Here is a 13,644-nt window from a genome sequence, read left to right on the forward strand (position 1 = left end):
TGAAACAAAGGGTCAAATGCCATTTATATTATTTATCTACATAGCACACTGGATAATAGTTCTAATTGTCCCTTTACTCAGATGGAAATAAAATACTAAAAAAATACAATACATTGGAGCCATGTACAGATCTCCGAATGGGGAATATCATTCACATCTTCCAACATGTTTAAGATATGTATATTCCCTAAAAAATTGGACTCCTTCACTGCCTTACCTAATGTAATTTCACTTGAGGATGTTGGAGACTTTGATACTCAAAACTCAAACATTTTCATAAGCTTTTTTTTTTTTCCAACTAAATACCCGAGTGCTTAAGCAAATTTGTTCACAAGGACTTAACAAGAAGGAAAGAGGACCTTAAAACTTCAAAAGATCTAACCTTACCTCAACTGGGTCTATCCTACTATTAAGTTCATCCATGAAATAGTTATGCTACTCAGTTCCAAGCTGTTATAACTTATTCTTCGATTCGTGAACGCTTTGCGGCTTGTTCTGGACTCGTCTCAGAAACCCGGGCTTTGGTTTTCTCTAGATCACCAGCTTCAGTTGCCATATCCTCTCCACCCATTTCTCGTGAACTTCTCTCCAGCATGGACTTGGCATTATTAACAGTGCCAGTTCCAGAATCTAAATGATCCCTCTGGGAGGATTCCAGTTCACTTTTTGTTGGAGCCTCTTTGGTAGCATCTGAAGTAGCTGCTGGATTCTCCGGGTTAGAAGATGATACCTTCAGCTTATCTAAACCTGACTTTTGCTTCTCAAACATCATTTGGAGGTACCTCCCTTGTTCTTCTATTCGCAACTGCAAATTTCTTTGAATCTGCAGAAGAAAAATAGAAAACAAAAATAATCCATAAACATTACACCAATAGACCCCATAGAAAGAATTTGAAACATTGATGAGGGAAGGGTTCATTGACAACTTTGACTGTAATTGGTGCACACCTCCACAAGGCATAATGGATCATTACACAAATCAGTACACCATTTAAGCTAACATCTCTTTAACTGACTATAATAGCAAAAGCCAGTATCCTACAAAATAAATTATAGATAGCAGGTCCCATCCTATGAATAATAAGTGATTTACATATAATATGATAACTCAGTAATAGCAACACCCTTGTCTAAAATGCCCATAACTGATAGGTATAATGCATACTATCCAACTGAAAAGCATTCGAAAGAATAGTTTCCTTTAAAAGGGAGAAAAGAAGTTTTTCTGTTCAAATTCATACCTCAAGCTGTTCATGCAACCGCTTCTGGACTTCCATCTGTAACCGCAAAGCTTCAGTGATTCCCATACCCCTGTTCCAGTTTAAAAATAAATTAAGCAAATCAACTGGCTGAAGCTTCATTAGACCTTGAATATTAGGTACATACCGTAAGGTCCTTAGGGATTCCATTTGGAGTTTTCTATAATTAAATCTTAGCAAAATGCAACAACAAAATGGGAAAAGAACCGCCAATTTTGCAGCTTCATCTCCCAACCAAATAGAATAACAAAGGAAAAGTTCATGGCGATCTTTTTTTGTTTTTGAAGCATGTTACAAACTTTTTTTGTCACACAACTTAAACATCACCTAATATTTGGATGCATGATCCACATCAGTTGTGGAAACTCAAATATGAACTAATGGGATGCATCAACTGTCCCTTTCATGGTTTCAGATCAGCATTTTCCATACTTTGAGTTAGAAGATGATTTGCAAGATTTGAAAAATTATTTTCCAAGTAGTAGAGCTTATGCAAATTTTAGAAAAACCCTCGCCTTGTGTCACTAATCATGTTCTTAAAGGGTGATATTTCCCCACTAGAGATGGCAGCATCCCAGTCATTCATAACAACAAAGATCTAAATAATTACTGAGTATACTTCTCAGACTCTATTAAAGCACACGATGTGTAAAAGCAGAAGCTCAGAAATGTCACCGATGCAATTCATTAAGCCAGAAAAAAAGATACCATGCAGTATTAATTAGACATCATTGGAAATCACTAAAAATTACTTACGTTTTCAAGTCCAGAGATGATATTTCTTCCATGGAAGTCAATTTTTTCTCAGAGGATCCTGCAAGCAAGATTCATTATTTCAGCTAGATAGACAATGCCATCCCCAAAGCATACTTTTAGACATTTTGACAATCCAACACACATAAGTTATTTACATGTGTTATGATCCAAATAAGCAAAGTATCTGTTGAGAAGTAGACATATGCTTTATAAACATACTTGCAATTTTGTATACTATTCATCTACATAAGTGTGTGTGGAACCCTAGGGATACACGACCGATTCTATATTTTTCTCTTGATTCTAATCTTAAAATTGTCCATGTCAACTACAAAAAGTAACCAGTTCCATGGATAAATCAAGGAGAGGCAGAAAGTGAGCAAATGAAGAAAAACATTTTCACCAGACAGCAGAGATTCTGGAACCGGTTAAACCAGATGGAGAAAAAAAAGTCATCTCCACTTCATTAATGAGGACAAGATGGACCATACGCCTCTCAAGTCTCAAAGATCCATCCATCCATTCACTTAAATTGCTACAACCTTCAATGGGAGGTGAGGATTGTTGAGTGCAATGTAGATATGCATAATAAAATTTCAGTGGACAGCTAAAGATTCTAGAACCAATTAACTGAATTGAAAAAAAAAATGATCCACTTCATGATGAGGACAATATGGACTATAAAGCTCTCAACAATCCCCCTCAACCCTAACACAAGTCACTAAGAGAAAACATAGAACAAATATCAAGGAATAAACCACCCTTTCTAAACATGTATATTTTAAAATAAAGAAAAACAGGCAATAGAAGCATTCTTGCAGAGAAGTACATGACAAAGAAATTTAAAGGGAGCTTGACATATACCTTCTGATGACTCTGGTCTGTATCTAGCAGTCCTATATTTCTGCGGTTAAGAGATGATATCTCCAGTTAAAAGGATGATCTAACCAGTGTCTTTTACCACACATTTGAAAGAAATTATTTTAATAATTAAAAGAAAGGTGCATTTACCTGCAAGTGACTTTTAACATGGTAAATAGTCAAGCCGTCAACTTTCATAAGCTTCAACACGCCCTTTGGAGTAGCTCCTGTAAGTTGAAAATATCAACTGAATTGAAACATAACATAAGCCTAATGACTTTTGGAAACAATTTCATGAGAACTGAAAGTTACACACTTTCACTGCCTCCCAATTGGTTGACAGCTTCAACAAAGGCTTCATGAAGTTCTGGAGTCCACCGCATTCGTGGCTTTGCTGGGGCATTATTTGCTGATGAAGAGGGGTTTACAACACGGAGACTTTCTACAGATGGAGAAGGAAGCTGCTGATTCTGTGCAGGCATGGTTGTGCATGGTTTTGCCACCTGACATGCCATCTGAAGCAACAAGAAGGGAAATATGAAAAGATAAACAATGCCAAAAGGTATTAAGTTAGCTGGTTAAGCTTTATGTTCCATAGTATGAAAGCATTCACACCTTCGGTTCCAGATTCGTGACATTGTCAACAAGAAGCTCATTCCAATTGGAGGTCAACGCATCATCACAAGTGATAAGCTGGTCTGCCCATTCCTGCCAATCATTTTGTTTGCTGAAGTCCTCAGATCTCTGAATGTTTTCTACTTGACCACTCTGGACAGGGGTGCTTACAGGAAAATCAAGAAAATCTGGATCTGTACACCAAGAACCACTATTTTCTTTGTTGCAACAACTTGGTATTGTAGGTTGAGGCAGCAGTGAACTTGACGATTGTGATAATGGCAGAGATGCAGTATCAGCTAGCGACTGAGAAATGAAAGGACTATTTCTAGAATGCTTTTCATTTGGTAATACAGATGAGTAATGAAGATCACTTGAAAATCCAGAGGATGATGAAAATATGTGACCAACTACCCCATTATTGGTAGGTACACGAGTTGCATGGGCCTGAGGCCTTGTCGTCAGTTCCCTTTCTGAAGGTACCTGTTGAATGTCAGGCAACTTTTGGTATGTCCCTTCCAAATGTGTTGATGGGATGGATAAAGATGATGACAATCCCCCGGATACCCCAAGGCTACCAAGCTGGCTTGCACCTGATCTCTGAATGGATAAAGCAGGTCGTGCCTCCATGGTTGGGCTTAAATTAAAAATGAGGGTGTCAATTGTTTGGTCAATCAATATTTAGCTTAATTGGCAGAGTTCATACTGCTTCAAACAAATCAAAGAAGCTCCAGAAAGCACCCTTGTTAGTTATTACTGCTTGCAAATGCCCACAAGGTCACAACTTTTCACATCAGTAAATATGATCAGATAAATAAGATAATGGATGTATATGTAAAAACATCAACGCCAGAAAACTCCTAGGAAATACTGGTACCAAACTTAAGATGAACAGAGAAATAAGAAGAAAATAAGTGCTTACATGCATTGTTAGCGATCATGTTCAACAAGAAATGGACGCCAACAAATGACTTAAGTTGGATCAAAAAAATTTCCCAATGCAGCACAAGATCATGCTTGTTAGACAACTAAATAACCTAGATATTTATTATATATTTTTTACATTTTCAATGTAATTTGTATTTAGGAAATTATTAGGGCATTTAAGGTTATATGTGGTATTTCAATTTTATTGGTGTTTAGGAAGTAGCTTAAATGGACTCATGTTATTTCAATTTCTGGTAAGTTCCAGTTACTGTGATATTATAAGATGACATTAGACTTTGAGTGTCAAGATTTCAATTGCCCAGTTTCTCACTGTTCCACTCTCCTATTCCTCTGTCTTTCCATTCTACTCCTCTCCCTTCTCCTGAAAATTTCTCTCTATTATCTACTGTTTAAGTGCTCTTTCATTGCTTGTTTTATATCATAATTCTAAATACAGCACAAAAGTAAAGAAGAAAAATTGCAGAGACTCCATTTGGGGCATTAGCCACATAAGTATGAACTATGGAGTAAACAAATATTATAATCTCATAAAGCACAGGAAGACAGCCATTACAGCAGAATCAAGTTTGCATACCAGAAAACTAAAAAAACAGACAAACGAAAGGAAGCGAGCATTGATCTATTATTAACTCATAATATCTTTGTAAAGTGGAAATTACGATGATTCCACCCTTGAAGCCATTTAAGATGAGAATATCTATAACCTGTGCACTGATATTGTGATGACAGAATCTATATCAAAACTGCACAAGATTGTGACACAGCCAGTCCTTGACTATGTACGAGATGCAACATCTAACTCTCTCTTTGCAGTTTTCTTCATCACCAAGAAGGCTCAAGCTAACTTCATTGCTCCAACATGCACTATTTTCCTATTTGGCTATCTCTATCCTTCAATATGCTTCATATTTAGCTCTGAAGTTCCAAAAATCTTACCATATATCAATAAAAATGGCATTTCAAGAATAAAAGTTATACAACCCCCTTTATCTACAATGGTCCATCAATCCAATCAACCTTAAAATACCTATACTTAACCAAGCCAGCATTTCATATTTCAGGGACCATTCAATTTATATGAAAATACTAAATTTTCACACACACAAAAAAAAAGCATGTAAAGCTTTTACATATAATCATCATACACAAATTCCACACCTAAAAAGAATTAACAAGCGACAAAAATAAAACATCAGAAAATCTAAAAAGCAAAAACAAAATAAATTGAAAATGCGAATTTCACCCAAAAAATCCATAAATCCCAACATGCAAAGTATAATATACCCCAAAAAATAGAGACAACCCAGTTCAATTACAACCCTAAACATCTTCAACAAGCACCCAAATTTACCAGAAATTTTATTAAATAAAAAAATTAGAACTTTTACCTCCAAAAATGGCAATTTGAGCGAAAACAAGCAAATGGGTAAATCGATTCTTACCTAAAAACTTGATAGAAACCTCAGAGGATTGAAACCCACAAAAAAGAATCGAATCCCAAAATTTGGGTCACAGCAAGAAAGAAGGATTGTGGGGGAAATTATTCTAGTATCTATAAGCGGGCTTTTTTTTTTTTGGTTTATCTTTAAATTCCGTCACCGGCGTAGGCCCAACAAGGAAGTGAACGGTGACGAAGTGCGATTTTGCCTCGTCTCTTGGCCCTTTCTGCCTCTGAAGCTAATAAGAAAATAAACAGTGTAAAGTCTCACGAGCCTTTCGTGGCGCGTGTAATACAACCTCACTGAAGACGCTGGCGAATAGTTGAAAATAGCCGGAAATTAGATGTGGGGGCCCCATGATAGTCTACGTGGACGGTCCTGATGGATGGGGTGGAAGGATACTGATGGGTGGCACGTGGGCATTATCGTTGTTCGCACGATTAGGGATGTGAGGTCTTCTCAGTGGCTAAAATTGGGGGCCCCCGCATTTTCTCTCTTTTTTTTGTTTTAAATTAACTTAAAGCCTTTTTAAATAAAATAAATTGGGATTGTTTCTCTGGTATGGCATCTCAGACAGAAACGTGGTTCATGAGAATTTATTTAATACGTGTCAAAATACGAGTGGTTCTTTTATTTATTAAACTGAATAACAAACACAGTCAACCACCATACCACTTTTCTGTCTTAGTGGTAACTACTGAGCTTGATTTTAAATAAAATTTGGGTAAATTCCACCTTAGGGTACTAAATTGTTTGCGTTTTTTGTTATTCAACTTTAAAAAGTTACAAAATGATCATTAAACTATTTGAAAGTTTTCATTCAAGTCATTCAGCTATTGAAATCATTGCTGTATGGTTTTCTCAATTCCCACCACCTACACCAATCGGAAGCTCTTATTCCCCTTCTCTTTTACAGTTCAATTTTTTTCATGAAACAGCTTTGAATGTCACAAATCTACTAATCAAAATTCAAACAGTTTTCTTTTCTGATCTTCAACACTGATCGTCAAATCGGTTTGGATTTAAGATATATTATTCTACTCGTTAATAGATACATAACCACCATATCGCTTGTCAAATCGTCACTTAAAGCTTGCTAGTCAAATTTTTAAAGAAAAACTTATCACTCTAGTAACTTAAATAAAACTTTTAAATAGTTCAATGGCTTAAATGAAAATTTTTTAATAGTTCAATGACCATTTTGTAACTTTTTGAAGTTGAGTAACCAAAACATAAACTTATTAATAATTTAGTAACCTTGGGTGTAGTATACTCATAAATTTTTTAATTTAATTAGGGTAAACTAGGCCATTAGTCACTAAACTATGGCTAAGTTTTTGTTTTGGTCGTTTAACTAAAAAAGTTACAATTTGATTACTAAACTATTCAAAAATTTTCATTTAAGTCATTGAACTATTAAAATCGATGATATTCGGCTTTCTCTGTTCGCATTGTCTATACTGATTGAAAGCTCTCTTTTTCCTTCTCTTCTACAGTTCGGTGTTGTTTTTCATGAAACAACTTTGGACGTCACATGAATCTACAAACCAAAATTCAAACAGTTTTTTTCTCCGATCTCTAACACTGGCTATCAAGTTGACTTAGATTTAAGGTATGTTCTTCTACTCGTCGATGGGTACTGATCCATTATATTAATCATTGAATCGCACTTGGAACTTGTTGGTGGAACTTTAAAAAAAAATTAATAGTTGTTAGAATTGTGTGACCCAAATTCTAAGAGATTGCTTGCAAGTCAAGTTAAACAAAAATATATTTTCTTTCTAGAAGATTTAGTATTTATTAGTATAATATATTTAGCATTTATTAGTATAGTTTATTTGACTTACTAATTTAGCCTATAAATAGGCTCTTTTACAATCTTAGAAATGAGACACACCCATTAGATTAGAACTCATAACACATTCAGAGAATTTTGTGTTTACGTTTTCGAGTTCTTTGTTTTTCGGGTTTTCGGGCTTAGTTTTTATCTCCATCTTTTGTACTCTTCATTCTTTTGCCATTATAGTAAAATTATCTTTGCCCGTAGTTTTTTTATCCTCTTTAGAGGGGTTTTTTCACGTTAAATTTGTGTGTTCATCTTCTCAATTTCTTCTGCTATTTTTACTTGTTTGTTACTTAATCGGGACGATCCTAACAAGTGGTATCAGAGCTAGTTTAACTTTCATAGATCAGCCCGTTCAGAGATGGCAGCAACAAGGTTTGAAATTGAGAAGTTCGATGGTGAAACAAATTTCAATCTGTGGCAAGTTCGGATGATGGCAATTCTAGTTCAAAATGGCTTGAAAAAGGTTGTTACAGGGAAAAAGCCTGAGAATCTAAATCAAACAGAATGGGAAGAGCTTGATGAAAAGACCTTGTCTGCAATCCAGTTGTGCCTCGCAAATACAGTATTGCAGGAGGTATTGATGGAGAAGACCTCATTCGCCTTGTGGAAAATGCTAGAAACTCTTTATGCGACTAAGTTTTTGGCTAACCGTTTAGTGTTGAAACAACGTCTATTTACGTTTCGCATGAATGAAGATGAGCTTCTTAAAGATCACATCAGTCAATTCATTACTCTTTTAAATAATTTAAAGAACGTTGAGGTTCATATTGACGATGAAGATCAAGCTATGCTATTATTGTGCTCTTTACCCTCTTCATACAAGTCTTTCAGGGAGACCCTGATTTATGGCAGAGACAAACTCTCTTTCGAAGATGTGAAGGGTTATTTGTTGAGTAGAGACAAACTCGACAATGAGTTTGGTTTGAATAGAAAAGCAGATAGGCAAGCTTCCGTTTTGGTAGCATCAAAGAAACGAGACAAAAGGTGTCGCTATTGTAAAAAGTTAGGTCACGTCAAAGCAGATTGTTATAAACTGCGAAATAAAAGAGCTGCTGAGAGTAACGAGGAAGATGTAGCTGGTGCTAATTTGGTCGATGAAGGCGATGATGATTTCTTGTTAGTGTCAACGAGCGATAATTCCAAGCTTACGTCTGAGTGGATCCTAGATTCAGGATGTTCTTTCCACATGTGTCCCAATAAAGAATGGTTCTCCACATACAGTTCAGTTGAAGGTGGAGTTGTGCACATGGGAAACGATTCATCTAGTAAAATAATCAGTATTGGTACTGTTAAAATTAGGATACACGATGGGACGATTAGGACACTCTCAGATGTCAGGTATGTACCTAATTTACGAAAGAATCTCATCTCCTTGAGTATTTTAGACTTGAAAGGATGCAGAATCAACATCAAGTCGAGCGACATTAAAGTATCTCGTGGAGCTCTCGTTTTGTTAAAAGGTAAAAGAACCGGCAGTTTTTATATTCTGGAAGGTTCTACAGTGACCGGTGAAATCGGACGTCCCTCGTCCGTTACGGAGTCAAAGTCAACTCATTTGAAGCGGAGGCAACTTGGTCATATGAGGGAAAAAGGTATGACCGTTTCGTTGAAGAGAGGTTCTCTTTTGGATGCAGGTTTTGAAAAGTTAGGGCACTGTATTCGTGAAAATCAGACCCGGGTTAGTTTTGATTTGGCAGTGCACAAGTCGAAGGCTAGAAGTCTTCCAGCTTCTAAGCATAGATTCGACTCAGTTAATTCCCTGCATAGTTCAAGATAGGCTCGTGGCGGGTTTTGGCAAAGATGGCATTGAAAGAATTCGTGTCAAGGTGGAGATTGTTAGAATTGTGTGACCCAAATTCTAAGAGATTGCTTGCAAGTCAAGTTAAACAAAAATATATTTTCTTTCTAGAAGATTTAGTATTTATTAGTATAATATATTTAGCATTTATTAGTATAGTTTATTTGACTTACTAATTTAGCCTATAAATAGGCTCTTTTACAATCTTAGAAATGAGACACACCCATTAGATTAGAACTCATAACACATTCAGAGAATTTTGTGTTTACGTTTTCGGGTTTAGTTTTTATCTCCATCTTTTGTACTCTTCATTCTTTTGCCATTATAGTAAAATTATCTTTGCCCGTGGTTTTTTTTATCCTCTTTAGAGGGGTTTTTCCACGTTAAATTTGTGTGTTCATCTTCTCAATTTCTTCTGCTATTTTTACTTGTTTGTTACTTAATCGGGACGATCCTAACAATAGTCTAGTGGCTTAAATAAAAACTTTTTAATAGTTCAATGACTTAAATGGAAACTTTTAAATAGTTAAGTGACCAAAACAAAAAGTTACCCATAATTTAATGACTAATGATGTAGTTTGCCAATTTGAATATTATAAATAAAAAAATAAACTTGAAATAGTTTGTCCTTAGGGGTGTGCAAAAGTTGGGTCAAACCGACTACATCGACCGAATAGGTCAATTTCGATTTTGTTGGGTTGATTTATTTTGTTGCAGTTTTAGGTCGATTGCAAAAAGTCGGATAAAACTGTTTAGTTGATTCGATTTCATTTTTGAAAAATCAAAACTGAATTAACTAACTTTAAAATATCAATTATTTTAATATATTTTAAAATATTTAAATCCAATCAATATTCAAATATATTGCTCAAGCTCAATACCCAAATAAATCCAATACCCTTAAATATATTATCTAAAACCAAACCCAGTTAAAAATTAAATCCAATTTCGACAAAAGTCGGTTCGGTTTATTCGATTTTATTTATAAAATTGATCAGTTTCAATTTTTAAAAAAAAATGAAATTGAATAAATTGGCTTTTAAATTTTTTGAACCGAACCAACCGATTACTCACCCTTATTTATCTTCGTTTAAGAATTTAATTCGATATGGAAATTTTATTTCTTTCATTTGTTTTCTCACTACAAATTGCAAAATAAATCAACCTGAAAAAAAAATAAAAGTGCTATTGGTAGATTTTGGCAGTTATAGATATATGTTAATACACTAGGAATATATGAAAATCGCAGAGTGCATGATGAGTTCCCATATAAATGTTTTTGCCCAATGAAATCAAACATCAGAAATTAGATAAAACTTATATAAAATACACATTCATGACAAGAGGAGGATTTACATCTCCTATTTAGGATTTAAGCTCAGACTTTCCAATATTTTTATTCAATGGAATTAATTATTTGATGGTAAGAGGGAAAGGTTTTGTTTCAACTTGTTGATGAGTAGGATGTTGCTTTTGAGCTTTGATGAATGATTTAAATTTTTTTTTTATATGACAAAATTATTTTACTTAAAAACATGAAAAGACAGAAACGCTCTTGTATGTATGATATTTTAAGTGTTTTATCGGAGTCACGAGTTAACTAAGTATTTAGTCATGAAATTATTAAAATGTTTTATTAAATACAAACAAGTTATAATTTTATAAGGATATTTTTATCTTTTTATATAATAAATTAACACTAATTTAGAGTTAAATATAAATATAAAATTTCGAATAAAACATGGGAGAAGATGACATTCATTCAAAGTCTCATTTACATAGCTATGCTTCAGACATAGCATTAATGGAAGCGGTAGCAGAGAGGCCATAAATTTGGTTCAAGCTTTTAGCGACCTTGCAGATGTGGTTGAGTTGACTAATAGTTGCAGCAACTATCTAGATTGTAGAAAATGTCAGTGCTTCCCTTACTAGGAAACCAAAACCATTGATATCTCGTAACTAAGAATTAGTAATATTGCAATTCTAACTCTAAAATGACGGCATGGGATTTACCCTTGCTTTCAGTATATAGGGAAATGATTTTGTGATCTCCCACATCGGTGTCGTATTTGCACTACCAAAGAAATAAAAAGGCATATCAAAGGTGTTTTCTACAAATTTTCATGGATTAATTACAGAGGTATTTATAAGTCAAATCATGTTAGGTCTAAACATAATATTAATATATTTTATGTTTGTTCGGTCTAGCTTGAAATATGAGTATAAAATTTTGCTCAAACCCGTTTATATTTACAAAAGATTAACCTAAGTTGATTTTAGGCCCGCCTATATTATTTTTTAAAATATTTATTTTATTATTTAATAATTTTATATATTTTTTATTTATTGAAAGTTTTTATATAATCATCTTAATATTATTTTAATGTTTATACTAGAGTATTATATATTTAATATAGGTTTACTTTTTAAATGTGAGTAGTATTATATATTTAGTATATATTTACTTTTTAAACGTGTTCTAAATTACATAATATATAAAAATAATATAATATAAAGTATTATAAATTTGAAAACAGGTTAAACTAGGCTCAAACCTTAAATGTTCAAACTCAAGTCTGATTCATATTTTAAATGGGCCTAATTTTTTTATCCAAACTCATTTTTCGGATCTAATATTTTTGTTCAAACCTTTTCAAATTTTGAGCGAATTTTTAGGTATTAACAAGTAACCAAAGCGATGAACAAGCTTAATTAGTTATGACATTTTACTTAGTGGGTGGGATGGGGTGATCATTATAGTTTATGGTTATTCCCCCGGGGATTCCCACAATTCCATATCTCTTCAATAGTGGAAACAATCCAAGGCATATACTGAAGTGTCAAAATCTTGTCTTCAACTAACCAGATAATATCTAGGACCCTGTAATCACTAAAGAAGCAAGCTGCCCCATGTACAGGAATAAGCATAAATGAAGACAGTGGCTTAATGAATAGAAATAGTAACTACAGATAAAAACTGCTTCTAATGGAAACATAACAGCACTACTTGGAACTCCCTTTATGTTGTTCAGCACAACATTCATCCTCTAACTTTCACTCTAGTTTTCAAGCCAATGATGAAGACGGTCGATGCCAAAATAAGCAGAGTTTTTCTTAATTTCCAGTTGCAGGGAGATTATAGCCTTAAACACATATTGGTTAGTGAAAAGAAAATTTATGGACTAAGGTATTCTTCTTAGTTTGGAAAGAAGAGAGAAGGTATTTTCCAGTTGATATATGCTATGCATTATTGAAATATATATATATACGCCACTATACAAGGTCTGAAGGTATACTGGCCTCTCAGATTTTGATACTAATTACAGAACAGAAAAGCAAGTAAACACATAAAATGGCAAACAAAACCTACTTCATTTATGCATCAAATTGCCTCAAACAACCGAAACCAATCAGATTCTTCACGGTGTTGGATTCAGTTCGTTACGGGAAAATCCATCATCAAAGTTGAGAGAATAGCTGTGGAAGTCATAGCTGAATTGCATGCTGCTTCTTTGCCTCTGCCTCCACCACTGTGACTTGACCTTCCAAACCAACTGTTTTAACACACAGTGCGGCCTTCTTCGTACACTGATAAGTTTAACACCATGCTCATGGTTTGATACTTTCTTTTCCCACTTCAAGAACCGGATTCTCTTCAAGATTTGCATTTTCAAAAAAGTAATAATCCAATGTAACACTCAAAGCAGGAGAGCTTACAAGGTTAAAGCAAGCAGGGCAATGGATACATACATGTATATACAGTTTCAAATAAAGCATGAAAGGGTGAGCTTTTCTTTCATGCATTGCATCTAATTCCTACATGACACGAAGAGACTAAGATATTAGGTGGCAGTTAGTCATTTGTCTAAAATCAGAATCCGAATCATAATCACCAAATGTTGTCGTTTCCACTCTTGCTTTTTTTCCAATGTCATACGGATAGTGATTGGGATGCATGTTAGCAGCACTTTTTTGGATAGGTTAGCCTCCCAAAAAAAAAATAAATAATGCTGGTCACATCCGATAGATCCATCCCTTGGGGGTTTGCACATGGTAAACTTTCAGGGAAACATATATAAATTCAGAAAGATGGAGAGAGAGTGTGAGGAAAAAGTAAGGTTT

General features: G+C 34.4%; 1 protein-coding gene across 5 annotated transcripts; it reads right to left on the bottom strand.

Moving 5' to 3' along the window:
• LOC107923996 (protein PHOSPHATE STARVATION RESPONSE 1) lies at positions 1-6,357 on the bottom strand. Of its 5 annotated transcripts, none has more exons than XM_016854238.2 (8): positions 5,882-6,357; positions 3,492-4,128; positions 3,193-3,391; positions 3,027-3,103; positions 2,880-2,919; positions 2,016-2,073; positions 1,242-1,311; positions 1-823 (listed from the first exon to the last, which is right to left on the bottom strand). In XM_016854238.2, exons 2-8 carry the CDS (start codon positions 4,119-4,121, stop codon positions 461-463), a joined length of 1,437 nt encoding a protein of 478 aa, XP_016709727.2. In that variant the 5' UTR covers positions 4,122-4,128; positions 5,882-6,357; the 3' UTR covers positions 1-460. The 5 variants fall into 5 exon arrangements, with proteins under 5 accessions (XP_016709727.2, XP_016709728.2, XP_040962089.1 ...); XM_016854239.2 differs by having other exon boundaries at positions 3,492-4,247; XM_041106155.1 differs by having other exon boundaries at positions 3,492-5,354.
• Between the last annotated feature and the right edge of the window lie 7,287 nt (positions 6,358-13,644).

Source organism: Gossypium hirsutum, chromosome D11 (assembly GCF_007990345.1).
Source record: "Gossypium hirsutum isolate 1008001.06 chromosome D11, Gossypium_hirsutum_v2.1, whole genome shotgun sequence".
Classification (NCBI taxonomy): domain Eukaryota; kingdom Viridiplantae; phylum Streptophyta; class Magnoliopsida; order Malvales; family Malvaceae; genus Gossypium; species Gossypium hirsutum.